The sequence below is a fragment of the Vipera ursinii genome (genome assembly GCF_947247035.1).
Source record: "Vipera ursinii genome assembly, chromosome: 3".
NCBI classification, from domain to species: Eukaryota; Metazoa; Chordata; class Lepidosauria; order Squamata; family Viperidae; genus Vipera; species Vipera ursinii.
Window position 1 is genome coordinate 50,245,121 of NC_139516.1, and position 26,766 is coordinate 50,271,886.

Genomic DNA, 26,766 nt, shown 5'->3' on the forward strand with positions numbered 1-26,766 from the left:
AAGTCATAAAAGGGCCAAGTTTGAAGACCCCTGCTCTAGAAGTTGTGGGTGCTCCATTAGTGGAGGTTTTTAAGAAAAGAGTAGACAGCCATTTGTCCAGAATGGTATAGCTCTCCTGCTTGAGCAGTAAGTTGGAGTAGAAGACCGCCGAGGTCCCTTCCAACTCTGTTATTCTGAAAGTACGGTATTCTGTAACAACGATCATTGCAAATATATGAGACTTTTTGTTGTTTTCCAGATGAAAAACTGCTTAATTTCCCATGTAATATTTTTATAGGGGTGGGAGGGTATCTTTGAGAATAGCTAAGAATTTCTACAGCAATATGACTGACAGGAACTAGAACTGATTTGCAGATTCCGTTTTTAAACTCTTGGTTTTGTACAAATGCTTCTATTATGCTTGACAGCAGAAGTCCAATGGATTACTATTACTTCTTTGCAATTTCATTTACAGGATGCACAATTCCCCACGGCCTTTTTTGTTTTCTGTCTTCATATAGACGGCAAATATTTTCCTACTGATTAACACAAGCTCTTGATGCCACTATGACATGGCAAATGTCTACAGTGAGATTTCTGCTAAAATTTTTGAGTCCTCTTCTTTCTGCTCTTCATTGTTCAGCTACTCCAATTTACTGGCTGTGTACTGTTTTATTTCTCCAGGAACTTTTAGGAATCTGGAATTAAGCATTAAAAAAAATCAACTTTTTTTCCTGATGATCCAATACCCATTCTATCTCTCCCCACTCCTTTCAGTAATACACACAGAGATACACACAAAAGCAAATGATCCAGGGATGAAAAGGAATCGATCTATATCTTTTAAAATAGTCAATTCCTCAAGTCAAAGAGTGTTGCACTGGATATGATAATATCTCTGCTTTGTTATATGAAAAGATGCTTTAAAATGAAAAACGTGCTTCTAATCTTATTCATATAGAACTTCAAAACACATTAGTCAAGTATTAAAATGCAATTGTAATTCAGTTTGTTGACGAGGGATTACGCTCCAGAATTTCCAAGATTCAAAAGAATAAAATTGTAATGAAGGAGGGAAAAAACATCCTAAGAAGTACATAAAAGTCATTGCACTTAAACCAATCAAGATTTAATTATGAAATTTATATAGCCACCCATCTCTCCTGGTGATCCTAGGCAGCTCATGGCAACCAGGAAAAATATCAACATAAAAACATATCACACCTTTCTTATCAAGATAACAGATATTGTTAATCCTCTGACTCAGCCCCATGGGCAAAAATCAGCAAGGTCTAGAAAACATGAACTCTGAGCAACCAGAGTTGCTTGGGTCCGGGATATCTGAGGGAACACCTGCTGCCGGCATCAAGTTCCCTTCGTCCTGTGCGCTCCCACAGGGAGGGCCTTCTCAGGGTGCCGCCAGCAAAGGATTGCCGGCGGGCAACACCCAGGGGGAGGGCCTTCTCTGTGGGCGCGCCTGCCCTCTGGAAACAGTTACCCGTAGAGCTTAGGACTGCCCCTGATTTTCGTTCGTTCCGCCGGGACCTGAAGACCTGGCTCTTTGAGCTTTCCGGCCAGGACTGAGGAATTTTTTAATTTTTTAACTTATTGTAATTGGGTTTTTAATCAGAGTCATAGGGGTTTTAGATTTTTAATTAAGGAAAATTTAATCTATTTTAATTGTTATTAATTTTTGTATTGTAATGTTGTTTTAATTGCCTTGTGAACCGCCCTGGGTCCTATGGGAGAAGGGCAGTATATAAGTTTAACAAATAATAATAATAACCAAAGGGGCAGGAATGTTCTCTCCATCAGAACAGTTTTAGAAATAAGATGGGGGAATTCCATTTTCTTCTTTATTCTTTTGCTTTACAAAGAAGAGTTATCTCTTCAGACTGGCTTCTTATCGAGAAAGGAAAAGCACCGCAACTCAGAGAAGGGTTGAAGAATCAAAAGAAAATAGCCATCTTTTGAAATGTGGAACTAGATACGGTTTCGAATCCTTTCTAACATTTATTTTATGGGCTGATTTGTGCTGTGCTTTTTGTTGTGCTCTATTTTGGATGTGTGGCTGTTCCTGAAAGATTCCTGTTGAGTTAAAGCATCCAGGAATTAGCCTTTCTTCTTAGTCTTTTTCCACTGTTTTTAATTCTGAATAAGTTTCATAAGCTTAATCTATATAATAAAAGATTAGTATCATCTTCTTGTTTCTGCTATCAGCAGGGTCATTCAAACAGGAAACTCCACCTTTCACACATCTCAGCTGTTTGATAGAACAATTTGAGAGAAGAATTTTTACTCTGCTCCTCCCAAATAAAGTTGCAGAGAGCATCTCCTAAACAAGGATAGCGAGAAGGGAAATGTGCAGGGAAGGCTCAACGATGCATCTTGACCTCACCTGAACAACAATTTCTGTCTAGTTTCTTTTTTGATGATGTTGAGTTTATAATAATGCCTCAAAGCTCTCGACATCTTCTCATATGTCATATTCCTTCGGTTCTGAAAATTGTTTAAAAATTGTGATTGTACCATCAGTTTGCTTTCTCTTGCCTAATTACTAATTTGAAATAGAAAAGAGTTGTAAGAAACTGCATGCATGCCTAGCCTCTTTCAGTGGAGGTAGGATGAGAATTATGTAACCAAACATAAATACCTTGTTTTACATACTGTTAAAAGTACTGGCTTTATGAATTATTTTGGAACTAAAAGAATTAAAAGGGAACCACTCTGGTACAATTATAAGACAGCAAACTAAGACCTAGGAAATTTAAGGGACTAGATTTAAGTCCCCATTCACTCTCTAGCTCAGACATGTCAAACACAAGGCCCGGGGGCCGGATCCGGCCCGCGAAGTGGTTTCATGTGGCCCGCGAAGCCATTCTGGAAACAGTGAGGGAACGGCCCCCATTGCCTTGGCCCTGGCCCAGAGACCCTCCTTCTGCCAGAGACCCTCAGATCTGTCCCACTCCTGCCCAGGCACCCTCAATGAAATTGAGTTTGACACCCCTGCTCTAGCTGATTCAGTTGTAATATTTCAGCCCAACGTATCATGCCAAATTGTTCTGAGGATTAAATGAGGAATGCCAGTACATGCTACCTTGAATTTTTATAGGAAAGTCAAGGCAAACATATAATAAATACATGCAAACACTCCCTTTGTCCCAGACTGTATCAAATCATCTTGTGTGCTCTCCTTTAATCTGTCCTTCTAAATGTCTTAGAAGCTCAACGTCTCAAGATGGAGATTATACTTTTAACGTTACAGAGCCAGGCTGGGAAAGGCTGGACCGATTGCTGTTGGAGTATTCCAACTGGCCACAGTTCATTATGAAGTCAGGTTCAGAATATTCCCAGCTCTATTTTTCGCAAGACTAACCAAGGTTATGGCAAATGAGGAGGCACATTTACCCACACTTTGAGAATATAACTTTGTTAAATTATCTCAAAAGAACATTGGGGGATTATAGGAGATGTACAAATTGGTGCCCTCCAGGTAGGCTGAGAGTGCTACTCCTAATAAGCACATCTGAACAGAAATGTATCTCTACTTATGGAGCTTAGAAGGATCGCCTTATTTAGTACCTTGTGATTACCCCAGAGTCCAGCAAGGCCATTGGGATTTACAACCCGAAAGATCTTGGTTTCTTTGTCTTCCCACTTGATAACTGATTCATACTGGCTGTCAGAGAGGAGATGGTAGATGTAATCCCAAAGTAACCTACAGTCTAAGAATTAGTTACATTGAGAGAGATGTTGTTCAAGTCAGAATAACAGAATAACATGGATTAGCTCCTACACCACTACATTACTGTTAAAGACAGCTCTAGGATGCATTTGCAAGTGACCATAGCTGAGCAATGAAAAAAGTTGGGAGTCACATGCTTCCAATTCTGTGCTGTTAACCGGGGGGGGGGGGAGCAAATGTTCTTGATGTGCAAAAACAGGTAAGCATTCCTGACAACCACATAGCAAAAGAGTATCAGATCTTGATAACCTTACCCTTACCTGCTATTTTACCACTGACTGAAGCAGCAGATTTTACAGGGAAAGAGCAAATGTTTCCACCATGGCTGATCTCTGGGTTGCTATAAGTGAGAGTTGTCACCCCAGGAGTACCGAGTGTCTCGGTGGCAGACTGAGATGAGTCCAAATAGCCTGCATGACCAGTGAAGATCGTTGGACACTCTGAAGGCAATGCAGGGATGTCAGCTGGGAAATCGTCGCACTTGGTACCTGTGAGAAGAGACCAGATTCAAAACAGAGTTTTTGACAAACTCTTACCAGATGTGTCTCAGGCTATCCGTGCCTAGACCAATTCTTGAACATTGTATAAATATTTATGACAGAGATCCATTCAAATTCATTATTCATTTATTAAATGAGTAGGTAGGCTGACAGGCAGCAGAGATGGACAGATTCAACTGACTGAGTCAGAATACTAGTTTGCATAAGCCAATGCCATCCAAACTGATGTATCAATGGAAAAGACTGTGGCTCTGCTATAAAGATCACTTAGTTTATTTTCATCTTAACTCCCCACCTGTTTTTTTTTTCCTTTTGAGTCACATCTTTAAATTAGAAAGTTGTGTGAAGGGATGTTTTTCCTACAGAACTATGGTTTCAATTGACCTCCCATAAACTGCTCTAGTGGTGTTGGAGAAAACTCCAGAGAATACCACAGATAAAGAATACAAACAAATGGCTCAACAAATAAATCAATCCAGAGTTCCCACCTGAGGCACAACCAGGCTCAGATAATCATATTTTGAATACATTATGCAAAGCAGCAGTTCCCTTATAAAATTTCTGATGTTGGAAAGGGTAGAAGAAAATAAATGAAGAGAGGACCAGAAGCAAATTGGACAGACCCAATTTCAGCAGCAATGGGTAGACTAAGGGCCAGTTTGGGGACGGTATATATGGCCACTAAGGGTCAACACAAACTTGATGGCACCTAATCAATTGAACCTGTTCTGTCAGCATGGTAACCAATAAGCTAATGAGCATTAACACTGCAAGATCTCAGGAAGAGGTAATTCCTAATTTAGGAAATGACGTGCTCAAGATTGTACATGGAACCACCTGGCAAGGTCAGTATGGATTTTGCCTGAGTATCCTCCTGTACAGATACTGGCCCAAAATATGAGCCAAAAATTATCTAGCATGATGAATATATCCACTGTTCCACAACACTCACCTTCTGCCATGCTCTGGGTCAGGTTATGGTCTGCATCCCAAAAGGGAGTGTTAAAGAGAGGGCTACACACAAGGGCTCTTCTCTGGGTCTTTATGTATTGGAGTAATTCATATAATACATCTCCTGTGAGGAAAAAAAAACATAAATACCAATCCCACTTCATTTGTATCAATACCAACTGGTGACAAAAACAATGCAATTTTGGAGCACCTCCACCCCTCCATTTGCTGTTTATTTCAAAAGGACTATTTCAACTTGGGGAATTTCTAACTTTTGCAAACCAGAAATATAGTTTCATTGCACACATTTGTGGGAATCTGAAATTTTCTCTTAAAACTTGCCATGCATTCAGCGCATTCAGTTTGAATTAATTTGTTACCTCCTGCCCCAAGGAAGCACATTTTTGAAAAATGTATTAATATAAAGATAATCGAACAGCCACTAGAGTAGCCTGATTCTTTCCATCAGACCTCTATCACATTGTAAAGCTGCTCGATCCATGGGCTTTGGTTCAAACAATAAGTCCTTGTCAAGAAAAGACAATTTGGAAGGCAAATCTATTTCAAAGGACATTAAAGACTTCATACATGTCAGTCTTTGAGTTACTCCTCATTTATACTTGCTATATGGGATAATTTTGAGATAAGAATGCAAACACACAAAGCCTTGACCAAGGAGGGCAACACCTCTAACCTGAATTAGGAGCCCGAAATTTGAAATCTTCCTTGGTCAGAATACAAAGGGCTTTTCCATTCATTTCAAAGTTACTATCGTCGGATTTCCTGAGTGAATATTCTTTTTCAGCCCATCTTAGCCAGTGAATCACATCATCTTTGCTCCATAGAAAGGGTTGGATTCCTGAAATCAAACCAGGTTACAGATAAATTAACATACCTACCCAGTCAGTTTTTTGCCCTTCTTTTGGAAAAAGCATAAAATGTCTCAAAAAGCAAGTAAAGGACATCTCAGCAATTATTATTAGAATTCATTCCCTCCCACTAATATCACTCTCCATAAGTTGTATAGATAGATCAATACATTTTCAAAATATTTTTTAAAAAAAAATTCTCTGTGATAGGAAGCAACTTTACACCAAGTCCGACTAACTGATCATCTATTCCTTGTTTCCTCAACCAGATGCCTTCAAGATGTATCAACCTAGAATCCCACCAACTGCAAGCAATTTTTTATCTGATCTGATAGGCTCCAACTTACGATATGCTGGATTATAACTATAGCTGGGGAATATTGGAATTGTAGTGGGAACACAACTAATTTGTATAGTGTTGTCCTTACATTAGGGACAGGTAACACTTTCTAAGCCAAGATTGCTTAACCACAAATGGTAGTGGAACTGCACTTCAAAAAGTAGGAGAACCACGCCAAAATTTAAATTAGATTTAATTTAAATGTAATCAAAAGCAAAATAAATAAACTTATTTAATACAGATAATAAGAAAAAAAATATGTAATCCTTCTGTTTAGTGTCACATTAAAATTACAACTTGGTGGCCCTGCTTGGAGAAGCCTGTAGAGCACATATTCAAGGCTTTAAGGAGCCACCTTTGAAAAGCTGCCTTAAATAATATCTCTTCTACTTACTGAGTCGGCCTGGCAAAGTGCAGATTTGTCCATCATAGAGCAACTTTACTGATGTCTTCGAAGTGGGGTGCAATGGTAAGGGCAAAGCTGATGTGGCCACAGGGGTCAAAGAGCCAGCTGCCACTTCAACCTTAAGGGAGGAGAAAGATATTGAAAATCAGCTGTATTTCTGCAGTGCCTCTTCTGGTACTTTGCACTGCCTAGAAGTCGGATAAATGAGAATCTATGAAGGACGCGGTGGTTCAGTGGGTTAGGACGCTGAGCTTGTCAATCAGAAGGTCGGCAGTTTGGCGGGTCGAATCCCGAGTGCCGCGTAGCAGAGTGAGCGCCTGTTACTCGTCCCAGCTTCTGCCAACCTAGCAGTTTGAAAGCACGTACAAATGCAAGTAGAAAAATAGGGACCACTACGGTGGGAAGGTAACAGCGTTCCGTGCGCCTTTGGCGTCTAGTCATGCTGGCCACATGACCACGGAGACGTCCTCGGACAAGCGCTGGCTCTTCGGCTTTGAAACGGAGATGAGTACCAGCCCCTAGAGTCGGAATCGACTAGCACGCATGTGCGGGGGAACCTTTACCTTTACCTATGAAGGAAAACCTTTTCAGCAGTAATTCAGCTGTATAGGCAGGAGAGAGACCCAGCTCAAAAAATCTTTGTGGGATGACAATTGCTTTCAAAGCTAAGCTATACCCCAAAATCGCTACGCAGATAAAATGGATCAATTACACAGAGAAAGGATGGGATAAAAACTGTAGACATGTAAAAATATAGAAGCATTTAAGTAATCAAGAAAAAGTTGCTGGACATTCCTAGAACCATTTTTGAAGACTGTGGACTGGTGAAACTCTTGTTTATCAAGGAGAGATATGCAATTGGGGTGACAACAATGGCAAGCAAGACAAGGGAGGGAGGGAGGGAGATTTGCTGAACAAACTGGCTGGTGGAAAAGTCTATTGTACACTTTTTGAAAAAGAGAGCAGATTAGCAAATGTGTTTTGAATCCAAGAAGTCCAAAAAGGAGTCTATCTTCCCTCAGATAGAAGGAAGTCTAAAAGGGAAAGTACAGAAAGGAGGGGCAGAAGACTGAGAAACAGATAAGACACTATAGAAAGCTTTGTTTGAAATCATCTACTCTACATTAATATTAATTTCTTTGGCCAGACTCTGCAGACACTCTTGAAATCTGGAAAGAAAGCAGCTGCAGGTTATTAAAACTTAGGTATCAAGAAATACCTAAGTTTAGGTACTCTACCTAAGAGTAGAGTTCACCAAATATTTGATGAAGTAAACTCTAATTCATGAATGTAGATGCCATAATAGACCAATTACTCTTCATCGTATCACAAGAGCCACTGTTCATTTTGCAGCCGCAATTGCTTTACCATTGCATAAATGTCTTATGCAGATTTACTTTAACAAAGTTTCAGATTCATTCTTAAACACCAGGTGATAAAGAAACGAAACTGAAAGATGCCTACATGTTTTCATTTCAGTTTTGTTCTGGTAGCTTGTTTTTAAAAAATAATTATAATGGTATAGAGTATAGGGGTGTCATTTTTACTGGTTTGATATTTTATATATCTATATTTATATGTGTACATACTGTAAATTGCTCTGTCCTGCCAAGCAGTATATTAATTCATGCATATAAATAAATAAATGATTTCCAAAGATCTTTGTTTTAAAAGAAAGAGTAGCATACCATCTCAATGTACACAACAATAATGCCTGGTTTAAACAAATGTTCCCACAGATGGTGTTCAAGTTATCTTCCTCTGTAGAGAAATACCTTTTGATAAGGCTTCTACAGCTTCTCATACAGGAATGCATAACCCACAGGGTCTACACCAGCGTTTTTCAGACATGGCAACTTTAAGATGTGTGGAGTTCCACTCAACTTGCTGGCTGGGGAATTGTAGGAGTCGACCTCCACACATCTTAAAGTTGCCAGGTCTGAAAAAAAACCTGGTTTAAAGCAGAGGGCTAATTGGGAAAGAAAGGGAATAAAGGAAGGGTATAAGGGACGCGGTGGCTCGGTGGGTTAGGACGCTGAGCTTGTCGATCAGAAGGTCGGCAGTTCGGTGGATCGAATCCTGAGTGCCGCGTAGCAGAGTGAGCACCTGTTACTCATCCCAGCTTCTGCCAACCTAGCAGTTTGAAAGCATGTAAAAATGCAAGTAGAAAAATAGGGACCACTACGGTGGGAAGGTAACAGCGCTCCGTGTGCCTTTGGCATCTAGTCATGCCAGCCACATGACCATGGAGATGTCCTCAGACAAACACTGGCTCTTCGGCTTTGAAACGGAGATGAACATCGGCCCCTAGAGTGCGGGGGAACCTTTACCTTTATGGTTCCCCTCCACCCCTGAAGTAAATTTTCCCAATCAGGCACTATCATTTGTGTTAAAGTGCAGTACCCATAATTCTCAACAATGGCATGCTATGAGTCCCATCAGTTAAGAAATGCTGGCTTGCAGGGACTAAGAAGCATGCCTTCTGCCATAATTCCTGCCCTCTGGATCATTCTTCTTTCAGAGCTGAGGATGATCCAGACCCTATTGGCCTTTAGAAAAGACTTGGAAGACTTATTTGAGATGGGTAGCTATGAAGACTGATTGATTGAATAAATGAATAAATAAACATGCCCTAAAAGCAATGTCGATTGGGAATAACTGCAGCACTCCAAGTTGAGGAAGGCTGGATGAAAATGTACATTTAAAATAGTTCCCTTAAATTTTCTATCCCAGAGTTTAAAATAGAGGGAAGGATACAACCCAGATTTTTTTTTTAAAAAAAAGTGTTTAAGCTTTGCTTGCATGAATCAAACCTTAGAATAAGGGATCCACTATTTTCCCATTTGAAACAGCTTCACGAACCCACATCTGAATTATTTTTGCCCAACAAAACACTGTTTCTCAGAGAAAACAGCTAGTTGCTTCATTTTCTCCTTTTTCTTGTGAAAAGTCTAGGGAACTCCAGACCTTCTTGTCCATTTTGAAACGCTTTTCTGTTGAACCACCAGAGAAAGGATCTCAGTGGGGATTCAGCCTAGTCCAGAGAACCCCAATGCTTTCTGAAGCGGGGGAAGCATCCGTGCCTAGACGCTTCAGTTTATGCCAGGGGTCTTCAAACTTGGCCCTTTTATGACTTGTGGACTTCAACTCCCAGAATTCCTCAGCCAGCTGGCTGAGGAATTCTGGGAGTTGAAGTCCACAAGTCATAAAAGGGCCAAGTTTGAAGACCCCTGGTTTATGCCTTCCATCCTTCCGAGGTAGGTAAAATGAGGACCCAGATTGTTGGGGGCAATTAAGCTGACTTTGTAATAATGCCGCTTGGGGTGTGTGTGAAAGCCCTAATAAGCAGGCATATACATCGAATGAAGGCTACTGCTAAGCTTGTAAGCCGCCCTGAGTCTTCGGAGAAGGGCGGGATATAAATGGAATTAAAATAAAATAAATAAATAATAAATATACATAGAATGAAGGCTATTGCTAAGCACATTGATTTGTGCTTTAAATTGTAAGCCGCCCTGAGTCTTCGGAGAAGGGCGGGATATAAATGGGATTAAAATAAATAAATAAATTATGCATCCCGTGTTTCCAGCCCGTAGGATGGAGAGCAATATAAGAATGGGGGAAGCCGCCTGGCGAAAACGCGGCGCTTGGGATGGCTGAGCATTAGGCGAGAACGCATGGGGGAAATCTAGGGCGCTGGGCCAAGGCAGGGAAAGTCCGGGCAGATCGAGGGGTCGCAGCGCCTGCTGCTCTCCCCAAGTTCTTACCTGCATTACAAGGGGAGGCGAGAGGGAGAGAACCGCAGAGCCGGGATCGTCCGGGTGAGCGCAGAATCTTAGCCAATTCCCCACCAGCCTCCCTTCAGCCCAGGCGGTGCTGGTTGTCCTTCCGGAAAACGAAAACGAAAGGCGCCGCTCCGAAAGCTGCTGGAGTTTGGCCGTGAGTCTTTCTCGCCCCCTGGGGCTGCCTTATTCCGCCCCTTGGCAAACCGCCCGCGGGACTGCCGGCGCTCCCAAAGACCCGCGCTGCATTCTCACGACGCCTTTGCCCCTCGCCCGACGCTGCTCGGACCGTAAAACGGGTTGAGTGGATCCGTTGTGCCCGCTAGATAGACCCGGGTTGGAATTTCGCACCCGAAAACTAGGGCCATTTGGCCCGAGGCAGGAAAGCCGAAGCGAAACCTTGCGGGAGGGGAAGGGCACTTTCTGAGGGAAAGCTTAGCCCGCCTCCCACCGACGTTGGCTCTGTGGTGCGGAGTCAAACCAGGCCAGCGTGCTAGTATTTGTTATCTTTAATTCCAATATCAACTGGTGCCTCTCGACAAACCGTGGCTGCCGGTGCACTTTAGGTTCAGGGTCATACGTGCAAAATGATTAATTTAAATAGCTTGGGCACAAATCATGCATCACAGTTCGGTATAATGCTGCAATGTGTTCTAACTAGAAGGGAAAGTGGTGTTTTACTTTCTTCTGGAAGCTAGGTAAACAAAATTCTGCCATAGCCAAGTCAGAGCCTTCTTCAGTCTAGGGAAGGAAGGCCTGCACAACTTTTTCTGGCTGAGGGTGTGTCAAATCCTTTTCACCTATTAAAAAGTAGATGTTGTTTTTGTTGTTGTTAGTTGCGAAGTCGTAAAAAGTAGACGAGGCTAGGACAAAAGTGGATGAAGCCAGGACAAAACTAAACCAACTTGAACTCACTATAATTAATCTTCAAGTTTCCAAAGTGGTTTTCTGACCCATTTTAAAAATGGCTGGCAACTTTTGGGGACCAACTGTCCCTTCAAGTGATACTTGGTAGGGGGCAATTCTCCTTCTGATACATTAAGGCAATCATGCTGATACACAAGCATAGAATCCTTGAGTTACTTCTGATCTATGCTACTAGTAGAGATTATCCCGATAGTTAAATGTGATAAGTTTTGAACTACCAATTTGCTTTTTCTTGCTGCAAACTGTCTCGCAGCCTTGGGTGATATACAGGTTCATGTAATAAATAAATAACCAACCCACTCACTACTTGAATGAAAGGGTAAGGTTCCAGGAACTTTGCTGCCCAAATCTCATTATTAACCTCAGCCTAGATCAGTCAATACTGATTAGTTTTCTGGGCATCAGCGAATGTAGGAAATCAAGTGACTGCCTACTACCACCAGTTTACAATACATTGAGAACACACCATTATTGAATTGTAAGTAGCAGATCTACAAGGCTAAAATCTGGATGATCTCTAGATGCAGCAAAGGGTTAACATTGTCTGAATATCTTTAATATCTTTTCTGCCTTCTAGTGAGTGTCCAGATTTTTGTAGCCTGGGCCTCATGACCTTCATAAAAGTTAATTGTACTGAGATGAATGTGGTCACACTTGCTGATGGCCTTTGGGACAGTTGGTATGGGATGCTGCATCTATCCTTACGGTCCTTCATTTCTTAATGGCTTTTGATGCTATCAATCTCAGTATCCTTCTGGACCAGCTGTAGGGACTAAAAGTGGAGGATGCCATATTAATGGTTCTCCTCCTGTTATGGTCCATTTCAGTTGGTGCCAATGTTGGGAGAATGGTCAAATCCACATGCAATCTGTGGCATGATGTAGGGGCTTGACTCTTTCCCCCGCCTGTTCTACATGAAACCAGTGCTTGAGTTCATGCATTGATTTGGGGTTTGCTATCATCAGTATACCATTCCATTGTGCATCTTGATCCTGGACCACCCTTGACTCGCTGTCAATGTTCTGTCCCAGTGTCTAGAGGCTGTGCAGATTTGATCCTGGGAAGCTTCTATTTCTAGTCTTGGATAAGGCAGCGTTATTCTTTGAGATGAATAGGTAATCTGGGGGTTGCTTTAGATTCAAACTCCTGCTTGACGATATAGCAGCTATTGCCAAGAGAGTCTTCACATAGACCAGGGGTGCCAAACTGCCGGCCCACAGGCCGGACGCGTCACAACAAAACCGTGCCCACCCCGTTGCTGGCAATGGGGAAAAAGCTCCGAGACATCGCGGGTTTGACATATCTGACATAGATCCATCTAATATGCTTATTGTGCCTGTTGCTGGTTTGAGAGGCCCTTCAGATGGTCATTCATGCCCTAACCACCTCATGAATGGACTATTGTGTTGGGCTCTGTAAGGGTCTGCCTTTGAAAACAATTTTGTACTAGAATGTGGCAGCATAGGCGGTAATTAGCATGCCACAGTTTTGGGGAGCATAAAACTGTCTGTCTGTCTGTGTTTCCATTGTTTTCTATGGTCAAAATTGTTTTGGATTTATAGAATTGCTTTAAGTTTGTTTTGTCAATATATACTTCAGATTTTTTGATGAGGTATTTTGGGTGAAATGTTTTTTTCCAAGCTCAAAGCAGCAATTCACATTTCATGTTTGATCATTTTAAACAAACAAACAAATGGGAAGCTGGCTCATAGCAAAGCAGAGCATCAGCCTGAACCACCATCCTGATTTCCACAAAGGCCAGTAGATTCTCAGAAACAGAAGATAAATATTGCAGGTGACTAAAATTCAGGTTTTCTTTGGAAAAATAAAAATAGATTGAGCTAATAGAGAACATCCTGGAAGGAAGAATGGGTAGCAGGAAGTAATTTCACCAGCTTGTGACCAACCGTTGGTGTTCATGCTTATTGCTGGAAATTACTGAGGGGAATTTCCAGTTTAGTTGGTATCCAGCACATTCTCAGTCATTCTCTCTATCCAGATCAGAGCAAACACAGAAGTCACTCAGTTTGGATAGCAAAATATCTAGCCTGATCTTTATTTATTAAACACCAGCAAATGTGGGCCTTGGTGGAGCAGTGGGCTAATGCCTCCTTAAGTAACACCAGCTGCCTGCAATTAGTGCAGGTTCGCATCCCACCAGGCTCAAGGTTGACTCAGCCTTCCATCCTTCCGAGGTAGATAAAATGAGGACCCAGATTGTTGGGGGCAATTAAGCTGACTTTGTAATAATGCCGCTTGGGGTGTGTGTGAAAGCCCTAATAAGCAGGCATATACATAGAATGAAGGCTACTGCTAAGCTTGTAAGCCGCCCTGAGTCTTCGGAGAAGGGTGGGATATAAATGGAATTAAAATTTAAAAAAAAGCAAAACAGAGTTAACTGGCAAACCCAGGATAAAAAGCAAGAAAAATAGACAGCAAGAACAATAAACCGCAGGCAACAATTTACATTACGGTATCTTGTGTACAGGATGTATATTAAAAAGCACAGAATTTTCCAGCACCACTGAAAATAATGCTGTGCATGTTAGCATGAAGAATCTCAAAGGGAACAGCCTTTACTTATTGCAGCTTTAACCTGTACATACTGTAACAGTAGCAGAATAAAGATGGAAAATAGGAAACCAGACAACCCTTCTGTTCTGAGCCATGAAAGAAACAATCTAATGAGTGGGGTTGATGTGTCCAAGATGATGTGTTTTACGAGATTTTCTCAACAAGGGCCCCTTGATAGTGAGATGGGCAACATATAATTTAGTAAATAAAATAAAAAATAAAATAAGTTTCAGATGTAGCCACTAACCCCCAAAATGTCAAGGGGTGGGGAATGATGTTCACAGGGATACAGTATGCCAACATTTATAAGATGGTAGGAAAGAGATCATGACCAGTATATGTTTTTTGCGTTTCAAAGACTTTGCGATCTCTTTATTTTCTTTCACTTGCTATTCACCTTTACAGCTTGAGATCTCTATATTAAATACCTTTGTGTTTCCTAAATATACCCTATATAGTCCACCATTCTTCAAGCTCTTAGACCTTACCACCAAGGAGGTGGGGTGTGTCTCTTTTGTACACAGTGCATATTCCAGTGCATTTTCAGGTTTATGAGTCACCATGAGGCAGGCACTATGTGATTGGTTTCCTCCTACTGAGGAGACATCAGATATAGTTAGTGAGGTTATTCTGTGGGGCTCAAACCCTAGTAGGGTCTGATGAGTCCTCAATACATGCAGTCCTCAACTTACAAACTGGGATGAAACTGGGAATTGAAAACATTACAGAGTCTTCTCTCAGGCTTTTTAATGTGTTCATGATAATAGCTAGGCTGCATTAATAGAAGGCTAGAATCAAGATCACGTGAAGTTTTAGTACCGCTTTACAAAGCCTTAGTAAGACCGCACTTGGCATACTGCATCCATTTCCAGTCACCACAGTATAAAAAAGATGTTGAGACTCTAGAAAGAGTGCAAAGAAGAGCAACAAGAATGATTGCTGGAGCCTAAAACATACGAAGAACTGTTACAGGAATGGAATAGCTTGTTTTCAGAAGTTGTGGGTGCTCCATCACTGGAGGCTTGCAAAAAGAAACTGGACGGCTATTTGCCTGAAATGATAGGATCTCGAGCAGGGGGTTGGACTAGAAAAGGGTCCAGGAAATATAAATTAATTGGCATTGGTTATTAGGAACATTCCAAAGTAGTGTTTTTCAAACTTGGCAACTTTAAAATGCATGGACTTCAACTCCCAGAATTCTCCAGTTGGTGCCATGAAATAACCTGTTTCACCATGTATATGGCTTACAAGGATGTGCCACAGAATGAGAATTAGAAGGGGGTGACTTTATTAGTGAATCTACTCCTTGCAAATGTCATGTCGGCTGGGGAATTGTGGGAGCTGAACTCCACTGATCTTTAGTTTGTCAAGATTGAGAAACACTGGGAACCCCTCAGAGAGGGGCAATAATGGGTTAACCGAGCAATATAAGATGAGGGAATAAATATATATTATATTTGTTAACTTAGAAAAAAGTTTCCTTGTAGAGGAGAAGGACGGCATAAATAGATAGATAGATGATAGATAGATAGATAGATAGATAGATAGATAGATAGATAGATAGATAGATAGATAGATAGATAGATAGATAGATAGATAGATAGATAGATAGATAAATAAATTGGTGGTTATTGCCATTTTTAAGGCATGCAGTTTGAACACACATCCTTCGGAGGGCAGTATTCCCAAAGGCGCTTACCGTACAGTATAGGCATGTTGCCTCTTGTTTTCGTTTGCTGGGCAGGGACTCTTAATTTGAAATAACGCTCATGAATAAATCATTTGGATGTAGAAGGGGTGGGGATTGCTAAGACCAGCTCTTCTGCCGCTTGGATTGATCCACCTCGTTATATTAAAAGTAGGTTTCCAGGCTGCAGCGCTGATTCATTAATCGGGATCCTTTCGCGAATGCCGGTAAGTAGATGCTAATAATTGCCTCTCTACATTTTTCTGGAGGAACTGGAGTTCAGAAGAGGAATGAACGTCGATCAGACCAAAGTTTTCCACGCATATATTTGACTGCGGCCTGAAAGAAACAGAAAGTGTCTTTCAATCGTTCTGAGATTTCTGGCTGTTTAAAGCAGGGGTCTTCAAACTTGGCCCTTTTATGACTTGTGGACTTCAACTCCCAGAATTCCTCAGCCAGCAAAGCTGGCTGAGGAATTCTGGGAGTTGAAGTCCACAAGTCATAAAAGGGCCAAGTTTGAAGACCCCTGGTTTAAAGCAAGATTACGTTACGTAATCGAGGCACGGGAAAAGTATTGTCGGAAAGGCGAAAACATCAGAATGTAGAAATGTCCCCAGGACGGTTGAAACCAGCCAAGAGAAAGAAAGAAAGAAAGAAAGAAAGAAAGAAAGAAAGAAAGAAAGAAAGAAAGAAAGAAAGACTACAGGGAAAAAATGCCCAGGGTTTTTGTGTCGGAAGGATTCTCTCGCAGGTTTCGTGCAGGGCGCAAAGCGAGCCAGGGACCTTGAGTTCGTTTTCCTTGCTGTCTCTTCTTACAAAGACCCGGGGTTGGGCAGAGGTTGGACTCAGCAATGGCCTTCCTTCTTCCAGGGCGATGCTCCTCCACGAAGAAAGAAAACGGCTTCTTCCCAAGGTTAATGATATCTTACATTGCAGCTTTAGTGGTATCGTTTTTCTTTTGTTGTCTACGTAAATGCGCAGATTTACTCCCACGTCATTCCGCGGTGCAGTTTAAAAAAATACTATATTCCGATCCACGGGATTGATTCGTTTTTCTAAGGCAAATTATCTGACAATGTTAGCCCTGTTATTCAGCCGGTATTCAGAAAAGTTGCTTTGGATATTAGGTTTTTTTTTCTTCTAGCAGTGAACAAATATAATTTGAGACGGAGGTTTCTCGACACTGTTTTAATAATTTACATTAATGTAAATTATAATGTGGGAACATTTTAAAATATGTGCCTTTTCTGTCATGTGAAATAAGATAGTCTGGCAAAATGGGTAAAAGCATTTAAACAATCTAAAATAATTTGTTCTTTTTTTAATTGTCAATGCGGACCAAGGAATAGTAGCACAATCTGCTGTGTTGTGATAAACGAAGTATAACATATTCCCAAATAGCTTGAAGCTGTGAAATCTCAGAAATAAATCAGAGAAGCAAAATGATAAATCGGGTTTTAGAGACCAAATTCAGGAAATTTGAAAGGAAACACTAAAAATGTCATGCCTGGCACATTATTCTGCTTTCTGTCACCTGAGCTTTCTGTCATGTCCTGATTAACAGATAAATTGAAGGACCTTACTCCTTAATGCAGGGGTGGGCAACTATGGCAACTTTACAACCTGAGGGCTACAATTCCCAGAATTCCTGTCTCACCATGGCTGGCTCTGGAATTCTGGGAGTGGAAGTCCACAGGTCATAAAGCTGCCATAATTGCCTATCACTGCCTCAATGTCTTCTGTATTGATGAGGTCAAGAATGTTGCACTTTTTCCTAAAACAATCTTACCCCCGCTTTTTCATCCAAGTCATTAATTAAAAATTTGAGCAGGGCAGACACAACATCACACTTGGTGAATCTAGTTTTTACTCCACAAAATGACAGAACATTGCCATATGATATTTTAGTAGAACTGGAGTCGGAAATCAGTGTTGTTGGGTTCTCTTTTTTGTTAAAATACAAAGATGGCTTTTCTTTTATTAGATGTGGTCAAGCAGAGGCCAGAGAGCCATCTGTTTTTATAGAATCAAAAAATTAAATGGTTGAAGTAGATTTGAAGCTGATCTAGCCCTACTGTTAAGTAAAATATTTTTTGTCCAAAAGGGAATGCAGTATCACACATCACTGTAACATATGAATTAGCATCTAGAGCACCACGTCTCTAATCATCAGCTGGATCCATTAGTTTCTTCCAGAAAAAGACACATGGCAGAGTGCATATGAAATACAGTGGTACTTTTTGTTGAAATAGTTATAGTTTTAAATCCCCCGTGTCTGTGTAAATCATGAATGATAAATAAGTGTCAAGATAATCTTCATGTAATAGACATTCCCAATTTTTTCCCCATGACTCCATAGATTTTTGAGCTTCTGATTTTGCATCTAAAAATAATTTATAAATTGCTGTTATTACATTTGTAAATAACATCTGTACAGGATCTTCTAGTACTGTACTAGAGAGAACCCATTCCATTTCTTGAATTAAAGCGTTATCTTGCTGTTTTGTGGTTTGGATTCCCTGTAGGTAATCTTTGAGGATCAAGTGGGAGCTGCATGCCACACCTCTCTAATAAATTAACATGGCAGAAGGGGAAACATGCTTTACAAGTTATTTCCAATGGTCAAATTCTTCCATCCATTCTTCTGAAAAAGAAGTTAATAATTTCTGCTTCTGACAGTTAAAACTTCCTAGCTGAAAAATGACTGTTCCTCAAGCCTTCTTGTTTTCCAAATAAATATGGAAAAAAGCATTAAATGTCTGGAAATATGCTTGTCGTGTATACTACAAATTGCTTGAACCAGAGTAATTTTTCTCCAGATGTTTTTTATGGAAGGCTCACCTGTCCATATCTGTTGCTATTTAAATATTAAATGTTGTTCGGGAAGAGCTGCTGGTTTTGTAGGTCTCTTCCTTTTAATTATATATCAACAGTATGGAAAATAGCAGGAGAACAAAGGGAATCATCTTCAGTGCTTTTGTGGTTGCAGAGTGAGTAATGCTAGAAGGCTAGAAGAGCAGCCATTGTCCATCAATTATACATTGGTCTGAATTGCTTACTTCACTTTCTATATTTAGATGAGCCTTGCATTTCTATTTTTGTTCCTTTTTTTTGACAGGTTCAAAGTTGACTCAGCCTTCTATCTTCCTGAGGTTGGTAAAATGAGGACCCAGATTGTTGGGGGCATTATGTTGACTCTGTAAACCAGTTAGAGAGGGCTGTAAAGCACTATGAGGCGATATATAAGTCTAAATGCTATTGCTAGCGTTACTTAGAATATATTTTATAAAGTCAATTACCAGAGTACCCCACCAGCCTTCAAGTCTTTCTGGTACGATACAGCGGTCTTCCCTGGAAAGTGGCCTCTCTGCCAGCTGTCTTTACCAACGATAGGTCCCAACTGCAGTGATTATATCTAAGGATATGCAAATTCATTGCCAATTTGTCACCCTTTCCAGTTTTCTCTAATGTGCCCTAGTAAGAAAAGCAAAACCAAAGTCAGACTTTGTGTAAACATAATAACTGCCTTGGTTAACATAAAAATGGAATCGGTCCCCACCCTTTTCTCTGGGAGAAGATCCAGTAAAAGGAAAAACAGAATTGTTGCACAGTGTCTTTTATTGGCAATATTGCCTCGAAGTTTCCTTTACAGTTGACAGAATGCCCTAAAATAGTCCCAAGCTGATAAAGTTGCAGGGGACAGGCCATGAAGAAATTGGGGTGGAGATAGGTGGGCGAAAAACTTTGGTTATAATATAGAACTAGAAAAATGGCAAAAATTATGGGAGAGAAATTGTAAATTGACAATGTCAACTTCGTATAAAGAAAATCTATATAAAATGTTTTATAGATGGCACTTGCCACCAGCAAGATTAGCAAAAATGTTTAAAAATATGTCAGATAGATGTTGAAAATGTAAACATAATTCAGGCATGTATTATCATATCTGGTGGACATGTGGTAAAGCAAAGGCTAATTGGAAAAAAAATACATGCTTGGTTAGAAAAAATGTTGGGACAACATGTAGAATTTAATCCTGAACTTTTTCTATGAGGTATAATACCAAAAAAGATTAATAAACAAAGTTTATGTTTGGTTCTACACATTGCAACAGCAGCAAGAATAACCTTCGCGCAATACTGGAAAAATGAAGGAACACCACCTGAGAAAGAAGTAATTAAAAAAATATTGGAATGCGCAGAGATGGACAGATTAACTATGAGATTGAAAGATAAAGAAGAAACAGAATGCTACCAAATCAGGGAGTCATTCTACAAATGGCTAGAGGAAAGTACGAAAGATTAGGACTTGACTATGTATTAGCGCTTTTGAACCCAGACTACACACTGGTTGAAAAACTAACGTATGTATGTAAGGGGAAAAAACCTAATAAAATCTCTAAAAAAACCCCCAACCATAGTTGATCAAGGCTTGGTATTATGCGTGAAACCAGGCAATATTATTTATTTATTTTATTTTATTTATTTTTATTTTAATCCCATTTATATCCCGCCCTTCTCCGAAGACTCAGGGTGGCTTACAATCTAAGCACAAATCAAATGTGCTTAGCAATAGCCTTCATTCTATGTATATGCCTGCTTATTAGGGCTTTCGGGGGGGCCCCCCCAGCGGCATTATTACAAAGTCAGCTTATTGCCCCCAACAATCTGGGTCTTCCTTTTACCTACCTCGGAAGGATGGAAGGCTGAATCAACCTTTTATTATATACAGTATATTATATTTTATTATATACAGTATACATACAAAGACTGGATGTAATATGTTAATCATAAGAAGAATTCAAAAATACATTAAGCACATATCTTCCTTAAGTCAATTTTCCAAAAAAAAGAACATTGAAAATTTTAAGTTTGTTGTAACTTCATCAAGTAACACAAGGGTTTCATTGACCAATAATATCTCTCAATTCCTGTAGCTGGCTAAACCATACTGTAATTTGATGATGATTTTAAGTAGGAAGATGGAAGAGTCAGAAAGGCAAATCCCTGGAACAAAATTTATGTAAGTTGCATGTTGTTTTTGAGACATGCAGTGAAATGTGCTGTGTTGAGAAAAGAAATTAAACATTCATAGGTCAGTCTCGTGATACTATTTACAGAACTGGATTTATTTTTAAATGGGAGTATATCAATAGGACAGTTTTGGGCTGCTAATAAAAATGGCTAACTGGAGGATTGGAAAAACAGATATTTCATTAGATTTACAGTATGATCTTAAATATTGTTCAACAGTATTTCACATTGTTATTAGCTGCTAACTTAGAAACTTAAATTGTTATTTGGTGTTGTAGTTAAAAGAGCCAGTTTAGCGTGACGGTTAAGGCACCAGGCTAGAAACTGGCTGACTGTGAGTTATAGTCCTTTAGGCACAAAGCTGGTCAGGTGACCTTGGGCCAGTCACCTACTCTCAGCCCTAGGAAGTAGGCAATGGCAAGTCACTTCTGAAATCTTGTTAAGAGTCAAGACTAACTCAAAGCACCTCCCCTCCCATTTCTTACAGCCAAGGACGTGAGCTAAGAAGGAATAGGCAGCATTATATTGAAAATGTAACAAAAAAGTGAATTCATCACAAAAAAGGAAAATAACTTGCTTTTATTTAATTTTGATATTTATTATTCCCATGTGCTGTTTCTTCAAACTTCCAGTATGGCAGTTTGGCTAATGAGGCTGCTTCACAAATGGCATTTTCTTCTGGATGATGTGCAAATCTGAGTACTAGTGTCCATGTCTGTTGTTTTGTTTGCTGTGTGTAAACTCTTGAGAATCTGCTGTTAAGCTTTCCAATAAGAATACATCTAGCAGAATACATCCATTTTCACTATCTGAACATGTGATGCACTGCATTGATGTTCTTCTCCCCATTCAGGAACAAGATCTTGTTCGAAATCAATATTCATAGTTACTTGTCTATTTGATTGATTAGATGCCATCACGTCATTGTTGATCCCTAGCAACCACATTGATTTTTCTCCACGATGATCTTTCAGATCTTCCAATGATGCACTCATTATCACTGTAACTCAGACTGTCATCCTTTTCTTTCCAACTCCTTGAACTGCATTTGAGCTTTCTCCAGCAAGATAGATCTTTGTAAAATGTTTTGGCAAATGTAAAGGCCAAGCAAGAAAGAAAAACATTTAAATTCTAAGAGAGAAAAAAGTCATATGAAGTCATATGATTAGAGAGCCTTCCCCAGCTTGGTGCCCTCTACCTTCCAGACATACCTTGTGCAGGCTAAACATTTCTCATGGGCACCAAACTGAGTTAAGCTAAGGTAAGAATATGCTGCTGAGACCACAGTCTAAATTTCTGTTCAGCTTTTGGCCGTGTTTTGTGGAAGCCTTGAGCAGCTGTTAAAATTTGGATAGTGGAATTAAAAGATAGAAAGTGAATAGGAAACTTTCACACATATGGTTAAGAGACTTTGGCACCTTGCCTTTGTTTTTATGGGTGATACAATATTCCAGGGCTTATACTGCATTTCCATATATTTTGTGTTAGCAAAGCATGTGGAGGGGCCTTCAAGGGCTGCCTATGGCCTTAGCAACTGCATGTTGCTGGAGGAAAGAATAGACTGAGAGATTTTGTCTTGACGTAAATCCTTTTTTTCTTCCTGTAGGACTACTTTTCCAGTTGAATGTTAGTCATGCCAGTGGAATGGAGAAATTGAGTAATCAAGAACTTGAAAATTTAGCTTCTTCAACCCATGATCAGGATAAAGGCAGTGTGAAGCAGAGCAGTCAGTGCATTAACATGTTTCCTTTGTGCAGAAATCATGGTAAGGACAAAGTCAGGTTTTTTTAACATTTAAAATGTACCAAAAAACATGATCTTGTGTACCTCTTTGGGATCAAGTTATTAATAGCCGCATTTCCATGGAATCGGTAAGCCAATTGTTACCATACTATAGCAACCATAGTGTGAATAAGATGCACTGTAATGTGTGTAGCCCATTAAGTTATATTTGTCACTTCTTGATAGTGCAAAACCTAAATAAATCAATTGTAATCAAGGGAAATGAGCCAAGTGTGGACAGTGTGAATCAGTCTTCTGTGTGATCAAACTACTACAGATCCTTAAACACAATACTTCTATTATGTAATCAACCTGCCTAGGACAGGTCAAGCCATTCACAATTTCCATCTCGACTCTTTTTCTTCCATTTTTTTTATATCACAAGAAAGAAGTGTGGAACAATTCTGCATTGTTTTATATTAATTCAGGTAGAAGAGTATCTATATTCTAAATCAGTGATTTTTTTTCTTATCACATTGGGGCATTTATGTGGTAACCATAATTAATGTATTAAATATAGATTAATAATGTATAATATATTAACCACATTAACCAGTTTGGTGTAGTAGTTAAGGCACCAGGCTAGAAAGCCAGAGATTTGTGAGTTCTAATTCTGCCTTAGCCATGAAAGTCAGCTGGGTGATCTTGAGCCAGTTACACTCTCTCAGCCTAACCCACCTCACAGGGTTGTTGTTGGGGGGGGAATAGAAGGAGGAAGGTGTGTTGAGTATGTTCGCCGCTTTGAGTTATTTATAAAAATAATAAAGGCAAGATACAAATAAAATAAATACTCAATTCTGAGTTATAGGTGAACTTTTAAAATCTAATTATTGATGCCAAACATTCAGATGCTCCTCATATATCTGATGTCTTTAGGAGAACAGCTCAGATCTGCTTTTCACCCAGCAAATGCTTTTTAAGTTTTAATGGCTTTGAATATGCCGATATTATTTTCTTCCCAGGAGGGAGTAAACGAAATCAAGGCTACTACAGTACACAAGAACAGTCTGGGAGCAGTACTAACAACTTGAGCAATAGTCCACAAGTCCAAGCCCCAGAGAAAGTGACTCTTGTTGTAGATGGAACAAGATTTGTTGTAAACCCACAAATTTTCATAGCCCATCCTGATACGATGCTGGGAAGGTAAGTGGCTTTGAGTTGCGAAGAATTCCAGAAGCTGTTCTGCATGCTTTCCTATCTTAGAGTTATGACCAGGCTAAGCAGGAGTCTGAATGGTAGGTGTAAAGTTATAACAAGAGCTTAGGTTCAATTTTCTTATTCAGTGTTAGCAATTCTATCACAGTTTCTAGGTTTCAAAAAGTAGAAAACTTTGTAAAGCCTAAATAGTTTTGATGATAGTCCCAAATGACAACTTGCTCATATAGAAATTATTCTTTGCTTAAGTGGCCTTAATCTGATCTACCTGCCTTAATTTCTTTCTGCTTTCCAGAATGTTTGGACCAGGACGAGAATATAACTTCACTCGTCCAAATGAGAAGGGCGAATATGAAATTGCAGAAGGCATCAGTGCTGCTGTTTTTCGGATTGTGCTGGTAAGGAATTCGATGATGTTTCAAAAGCAGAGCTATTCTTCCTATTTATAAAAGTTCCTATTCTTGCTTTCAGCTTCAAGGGAATTCTGAATTTCTTGATAAGTATTTTCTATTCTGTTTAGACTCCAGATTTCTCTCTCTCGTTTTTCCCCATTTTGTTCTTTTAAAGGAGTCCATATCATTTGATTTGTTAGATTTATATTTCATCTTCCCTCTAAGAGCTCTCACACAGTTATTTAGGGATCTTGGTGCACTTTATTCCCACAACATCAAACCTGTTAGGTAAGTTAGGCTGAGATAGAGTGATTGATCTAAAATCACCCAGTGAGTTACAGTGGTTAAGAGCAGAGCTGAACCTGGATCTCTTTGCTCCTAATACATTAAATCAGACATGTCAAACACAAGGCCCGGGGGCCGGATCCAGCCCGCGAAGTAGTTTCATGCAGCCCGTGAAGCCATCCTGGAAACTGAGGGAACGGCCCCCACTGCCTTGGCCCTGGCCCAGAGACCCTTCTTCTGCCAGAGACCCTCAGATCTGTCCCACTCCTCCCCCATAGGCACCCTTGATGCGAACGATGTAGAGCTGGCCATGCCCACCCAGTAGGCCATACGTACTTTAGCCAAGCCCACCCAGTAGGCCACACCCACCCGGCCCCGAGGGCAACCGCAATGCTGATGCGGCCCTCAATGAAATTGAGTTTGACACCCCTGCATTACATGCATTGCTCTCCGTTAAATATATTGCTCAAAGCCCATATTGGGTTTTGAATCCCAAATCCACATGGGAAAAGACTTGGAATTCTGGGAGTTGAATTCAACTCATCTAGCAAAACCAAAGTGAACATGGTTGATATATATCAACATTTTTATCATATGATTTATTCTGTATTCCTTATTTAGGGAGGAAGGAAGAATATAACATGGTCAGCTTTTAAAAATAATCTATGAAAAAATTGTGTGCCAACTATATATAAAACTTGACAATATGCTTAAACTATCAGTAGATGACAGATTGCCTGTGCATGCTATTTTGAATGTTTTTTGATGGAGAAATTTAATAATGTTTTATCCCTTGGCTTTTCAGGATTATTACAAAACTGGAATCATTCATTGTCCCGATGGAATTTCTATTCCTGATCTCAGAGATACTTGTGACTATCTTTGCATCAATTTTGATTTCAACACAATCAGGTGTCAAGATTTAAGTAAGTATTAAAGCATTTATAATAGCCTTCCCAAAGAAGTGCTCTCCAGACATGCTGTCTTCAGTTCCAAAATCTTCTAGCCATCATGGGTCCATTGATCATGCTGGCTAACATTTTGAAGATATCTAAAGTAAGTGAGAACACTCACTTAAAGGAGAAATGTATCAATTCTATATATGTTAATGTGTTTTTATGTTTTGCACTAGATCTTTCTGTGGAGATGAAATTGGACTGATAGTGTTAGACCTATAACATTCAGCCATATTCAGGAAAGCCATATATTTATTTCCTTAGGTGCATTATTGCATGAACTGTCCAATGATGGGGCTCATAAGCAGTTTGATAGCTATCTGGAAGAGTTAATCCTGCCAATAATGGTTAGTAGTGCTAAGAAAGGAGAGCGTGAATGTCATATTGTCGTATTAACGGATGAAGACATAGTGGACTGGGATGAAGACTATCCACCCCCAATGGGGGAAGAATATTCACAAAGTAAGTATTTTAAATGTTACATAAAATACTTTTTAAAGTTAAAATAACATTGCACTTTTATAAAGAAATTCTCAGTGTCTTACGCAAATATCAATTTCCAAGGGTCTTCGCATTCCACTATACAATTAAGAATATAAAAGTCATATTGATTGTGATACACTACATGGCTGAATGTAAAATTATCAAAGGAACTTCTGGCCTTTGAAAGACCAAGTTTTCTTGATCAATGTCCAAAGTATTCAATGTATTTTTCTGGGTCCTTCCAGAGCGTCAGTTTGTGATTTTTCAAGCTTTTACAACCCAGTGTAAATGAACTGAGTTTTCTTCTACATTTCTTAGTTGTTGTTTTTTGTCCATTTGCAAACACATTGATATAGAGACGTCTCAAGTCTAAAACTTCTGGTGAAAAATATAGTCACTCACTGATCTACCTTTATCCTTTGCTTCCTAAAAGTAGGCCAGTAGCTGACTGTTCCACCTTCAGAGCTTCTGTTCATCATGAATTAGCAAAGAACCCTTCTCCTTCTACCAAAAACATTCTTAACATATCTTTAAGAGCCATTTTGGTCTAGTAGTTAAAGCACTGGGCTAGAAAGGAGATTGTAAGTTCAAGTTCTGCCTTATCCATGAAAGCCATCTGGGTGTCTTTGGGTCAGTCACTCACTCTCTCAGTCCAACCCACCTTACAGGTTGTAAGGTGTATTGGATAAAAACAGGATACAAATAAATAAATATAAAAAAGAGCCATATCTGAGTGGGGTAATGAAGAAATATGAATACATAAATCAATGCACTGAAAAGCTTCACTGGCTTTTAGTGGGTATGGTGCCATGTCTATATTGGATTCCAATGTGGGTAGCAAAGACGTGGTGCCAAGACAGCATTTCTCTCTTCAGATGCCTTTCCAGATGTGACCTTGGTAGAAAGATACTAACCCATTG

At 39.8% G+C, this 26,766-nt stretch overlaps 2 protein-coding genes across 10 annotated transcripts in view; one reads left to right on the forward strand and one right to left on the reverse strand.

Moving 5' to 3' along the window:
* Nucleotides 1-10,722, reverse strand: ETV7 (ETS variant transcription factor 7). 2 transcript variants are annotated; one of them, XM_083360451.1, is made up of 8 exons: nucleotides 10,558-10,722; nucleotides 6,779-6,908; nucleotides 5,870-6,034; nucleotides 5,177-5,299; nucleotides 3,985-4,212; nucleotides 3,562-3,704; nucleotides 2,378-2,478; nucleotides 1-677 (listed from the first exon to the last, which is right to left on the reverse strand). In XM_083360451.1, exons 1-8 carry the CDS (start codon nucleotides 10,561-10,563, stop codon nucleotides 623-625), a joined length of 951 nt encoding a protein of 316 aa, XP_083216577.1. In that variant the 5' UTR covers nucleotides 10,564-10,722; the 3' UTR covers nucleotides 1-622. The 2 variants fall into 2 exon arrangements, with proteins under 2 accessions (XP_083216577.1, XP_083216576.1); XM_083360450.1 differs by having other exon boundaries at nucleotides 5,171-5,299.
* KCTD20 (potassium channel tetramerization domain containing 20) overlaps nucleotides 10,693-26,766 on the forward strand; it is an 18,031-nt gene continuing 1,957 nt past the window's right edge. The window contains exons 1-9 of one of the 8 annotated variants that reach the window (XM_083360442.1): nucleotides 15,936-15,987; nucleotides 18,879-18,912; nucleotides 19,875-20,123; nucleotides 20,697-20,782; nucleotides 22,400-22,558; nucleotides 23,538-23,718; nucleotides 24,026-24,128; nucleotides 25,213-25,333; nucleotides 25,628-25,825. In XM_083360442.1, the coding sequence (XP_083216568.1) occupies nucleotides 22,438-22,558; nucleotides 23,538-23,718; nucleotides 24,026-24,128; nucleotides 25,213-25,333; nucleotides 25,628-25,825 (724 nt within the window). In that variant the 5' untranslated portion in view covers nucleotides 15,936-15,987; nucleotides 18,879-18,912; nucleotides 19,875-20,123; nucleotides 20,697-20,782; nucleotides 22,400-22,437. Of the gene's footprint in view, nucleotides 10,730-15,869; nucleotides 16,674-18,878; nucleotides 18,913-19,751; nucleotides 20,124-20,696; nucleotides 20,783-22,399; nucleotides 22,559-23,537; nucleotides 23,719-24,025; nucleotides 24,129-25,212; nucleotides 25,334-25,627; nucleotides 25,826-26,766 lie in introns of those variants that run through there. The other 7 variants (XM_083360444.1, XM_083360445.1, XM_083360443.1 and 4 more) reach the window with 7 other exon arrangements.

Excerpts from the sequence above, each read along its gene's own strand:
- ETV7 (XM_083360450.1), bottom strand. Across the intron at positions 4,213-5,170 it reads GAGCATGGCAGAAGGTGAGT|GTACCAAGTGCGACGATTTC; the intron begins GTTGTGGAACAG and ends CTCTTCTCACAG. Across the intron at positions 2,479-3,561 it reads GACTCTGGGGTAATCACAAG|AACCGAAGGAATATGACATA; the intron begins GTACTAAATAAG and ends AACAATTTTCAG.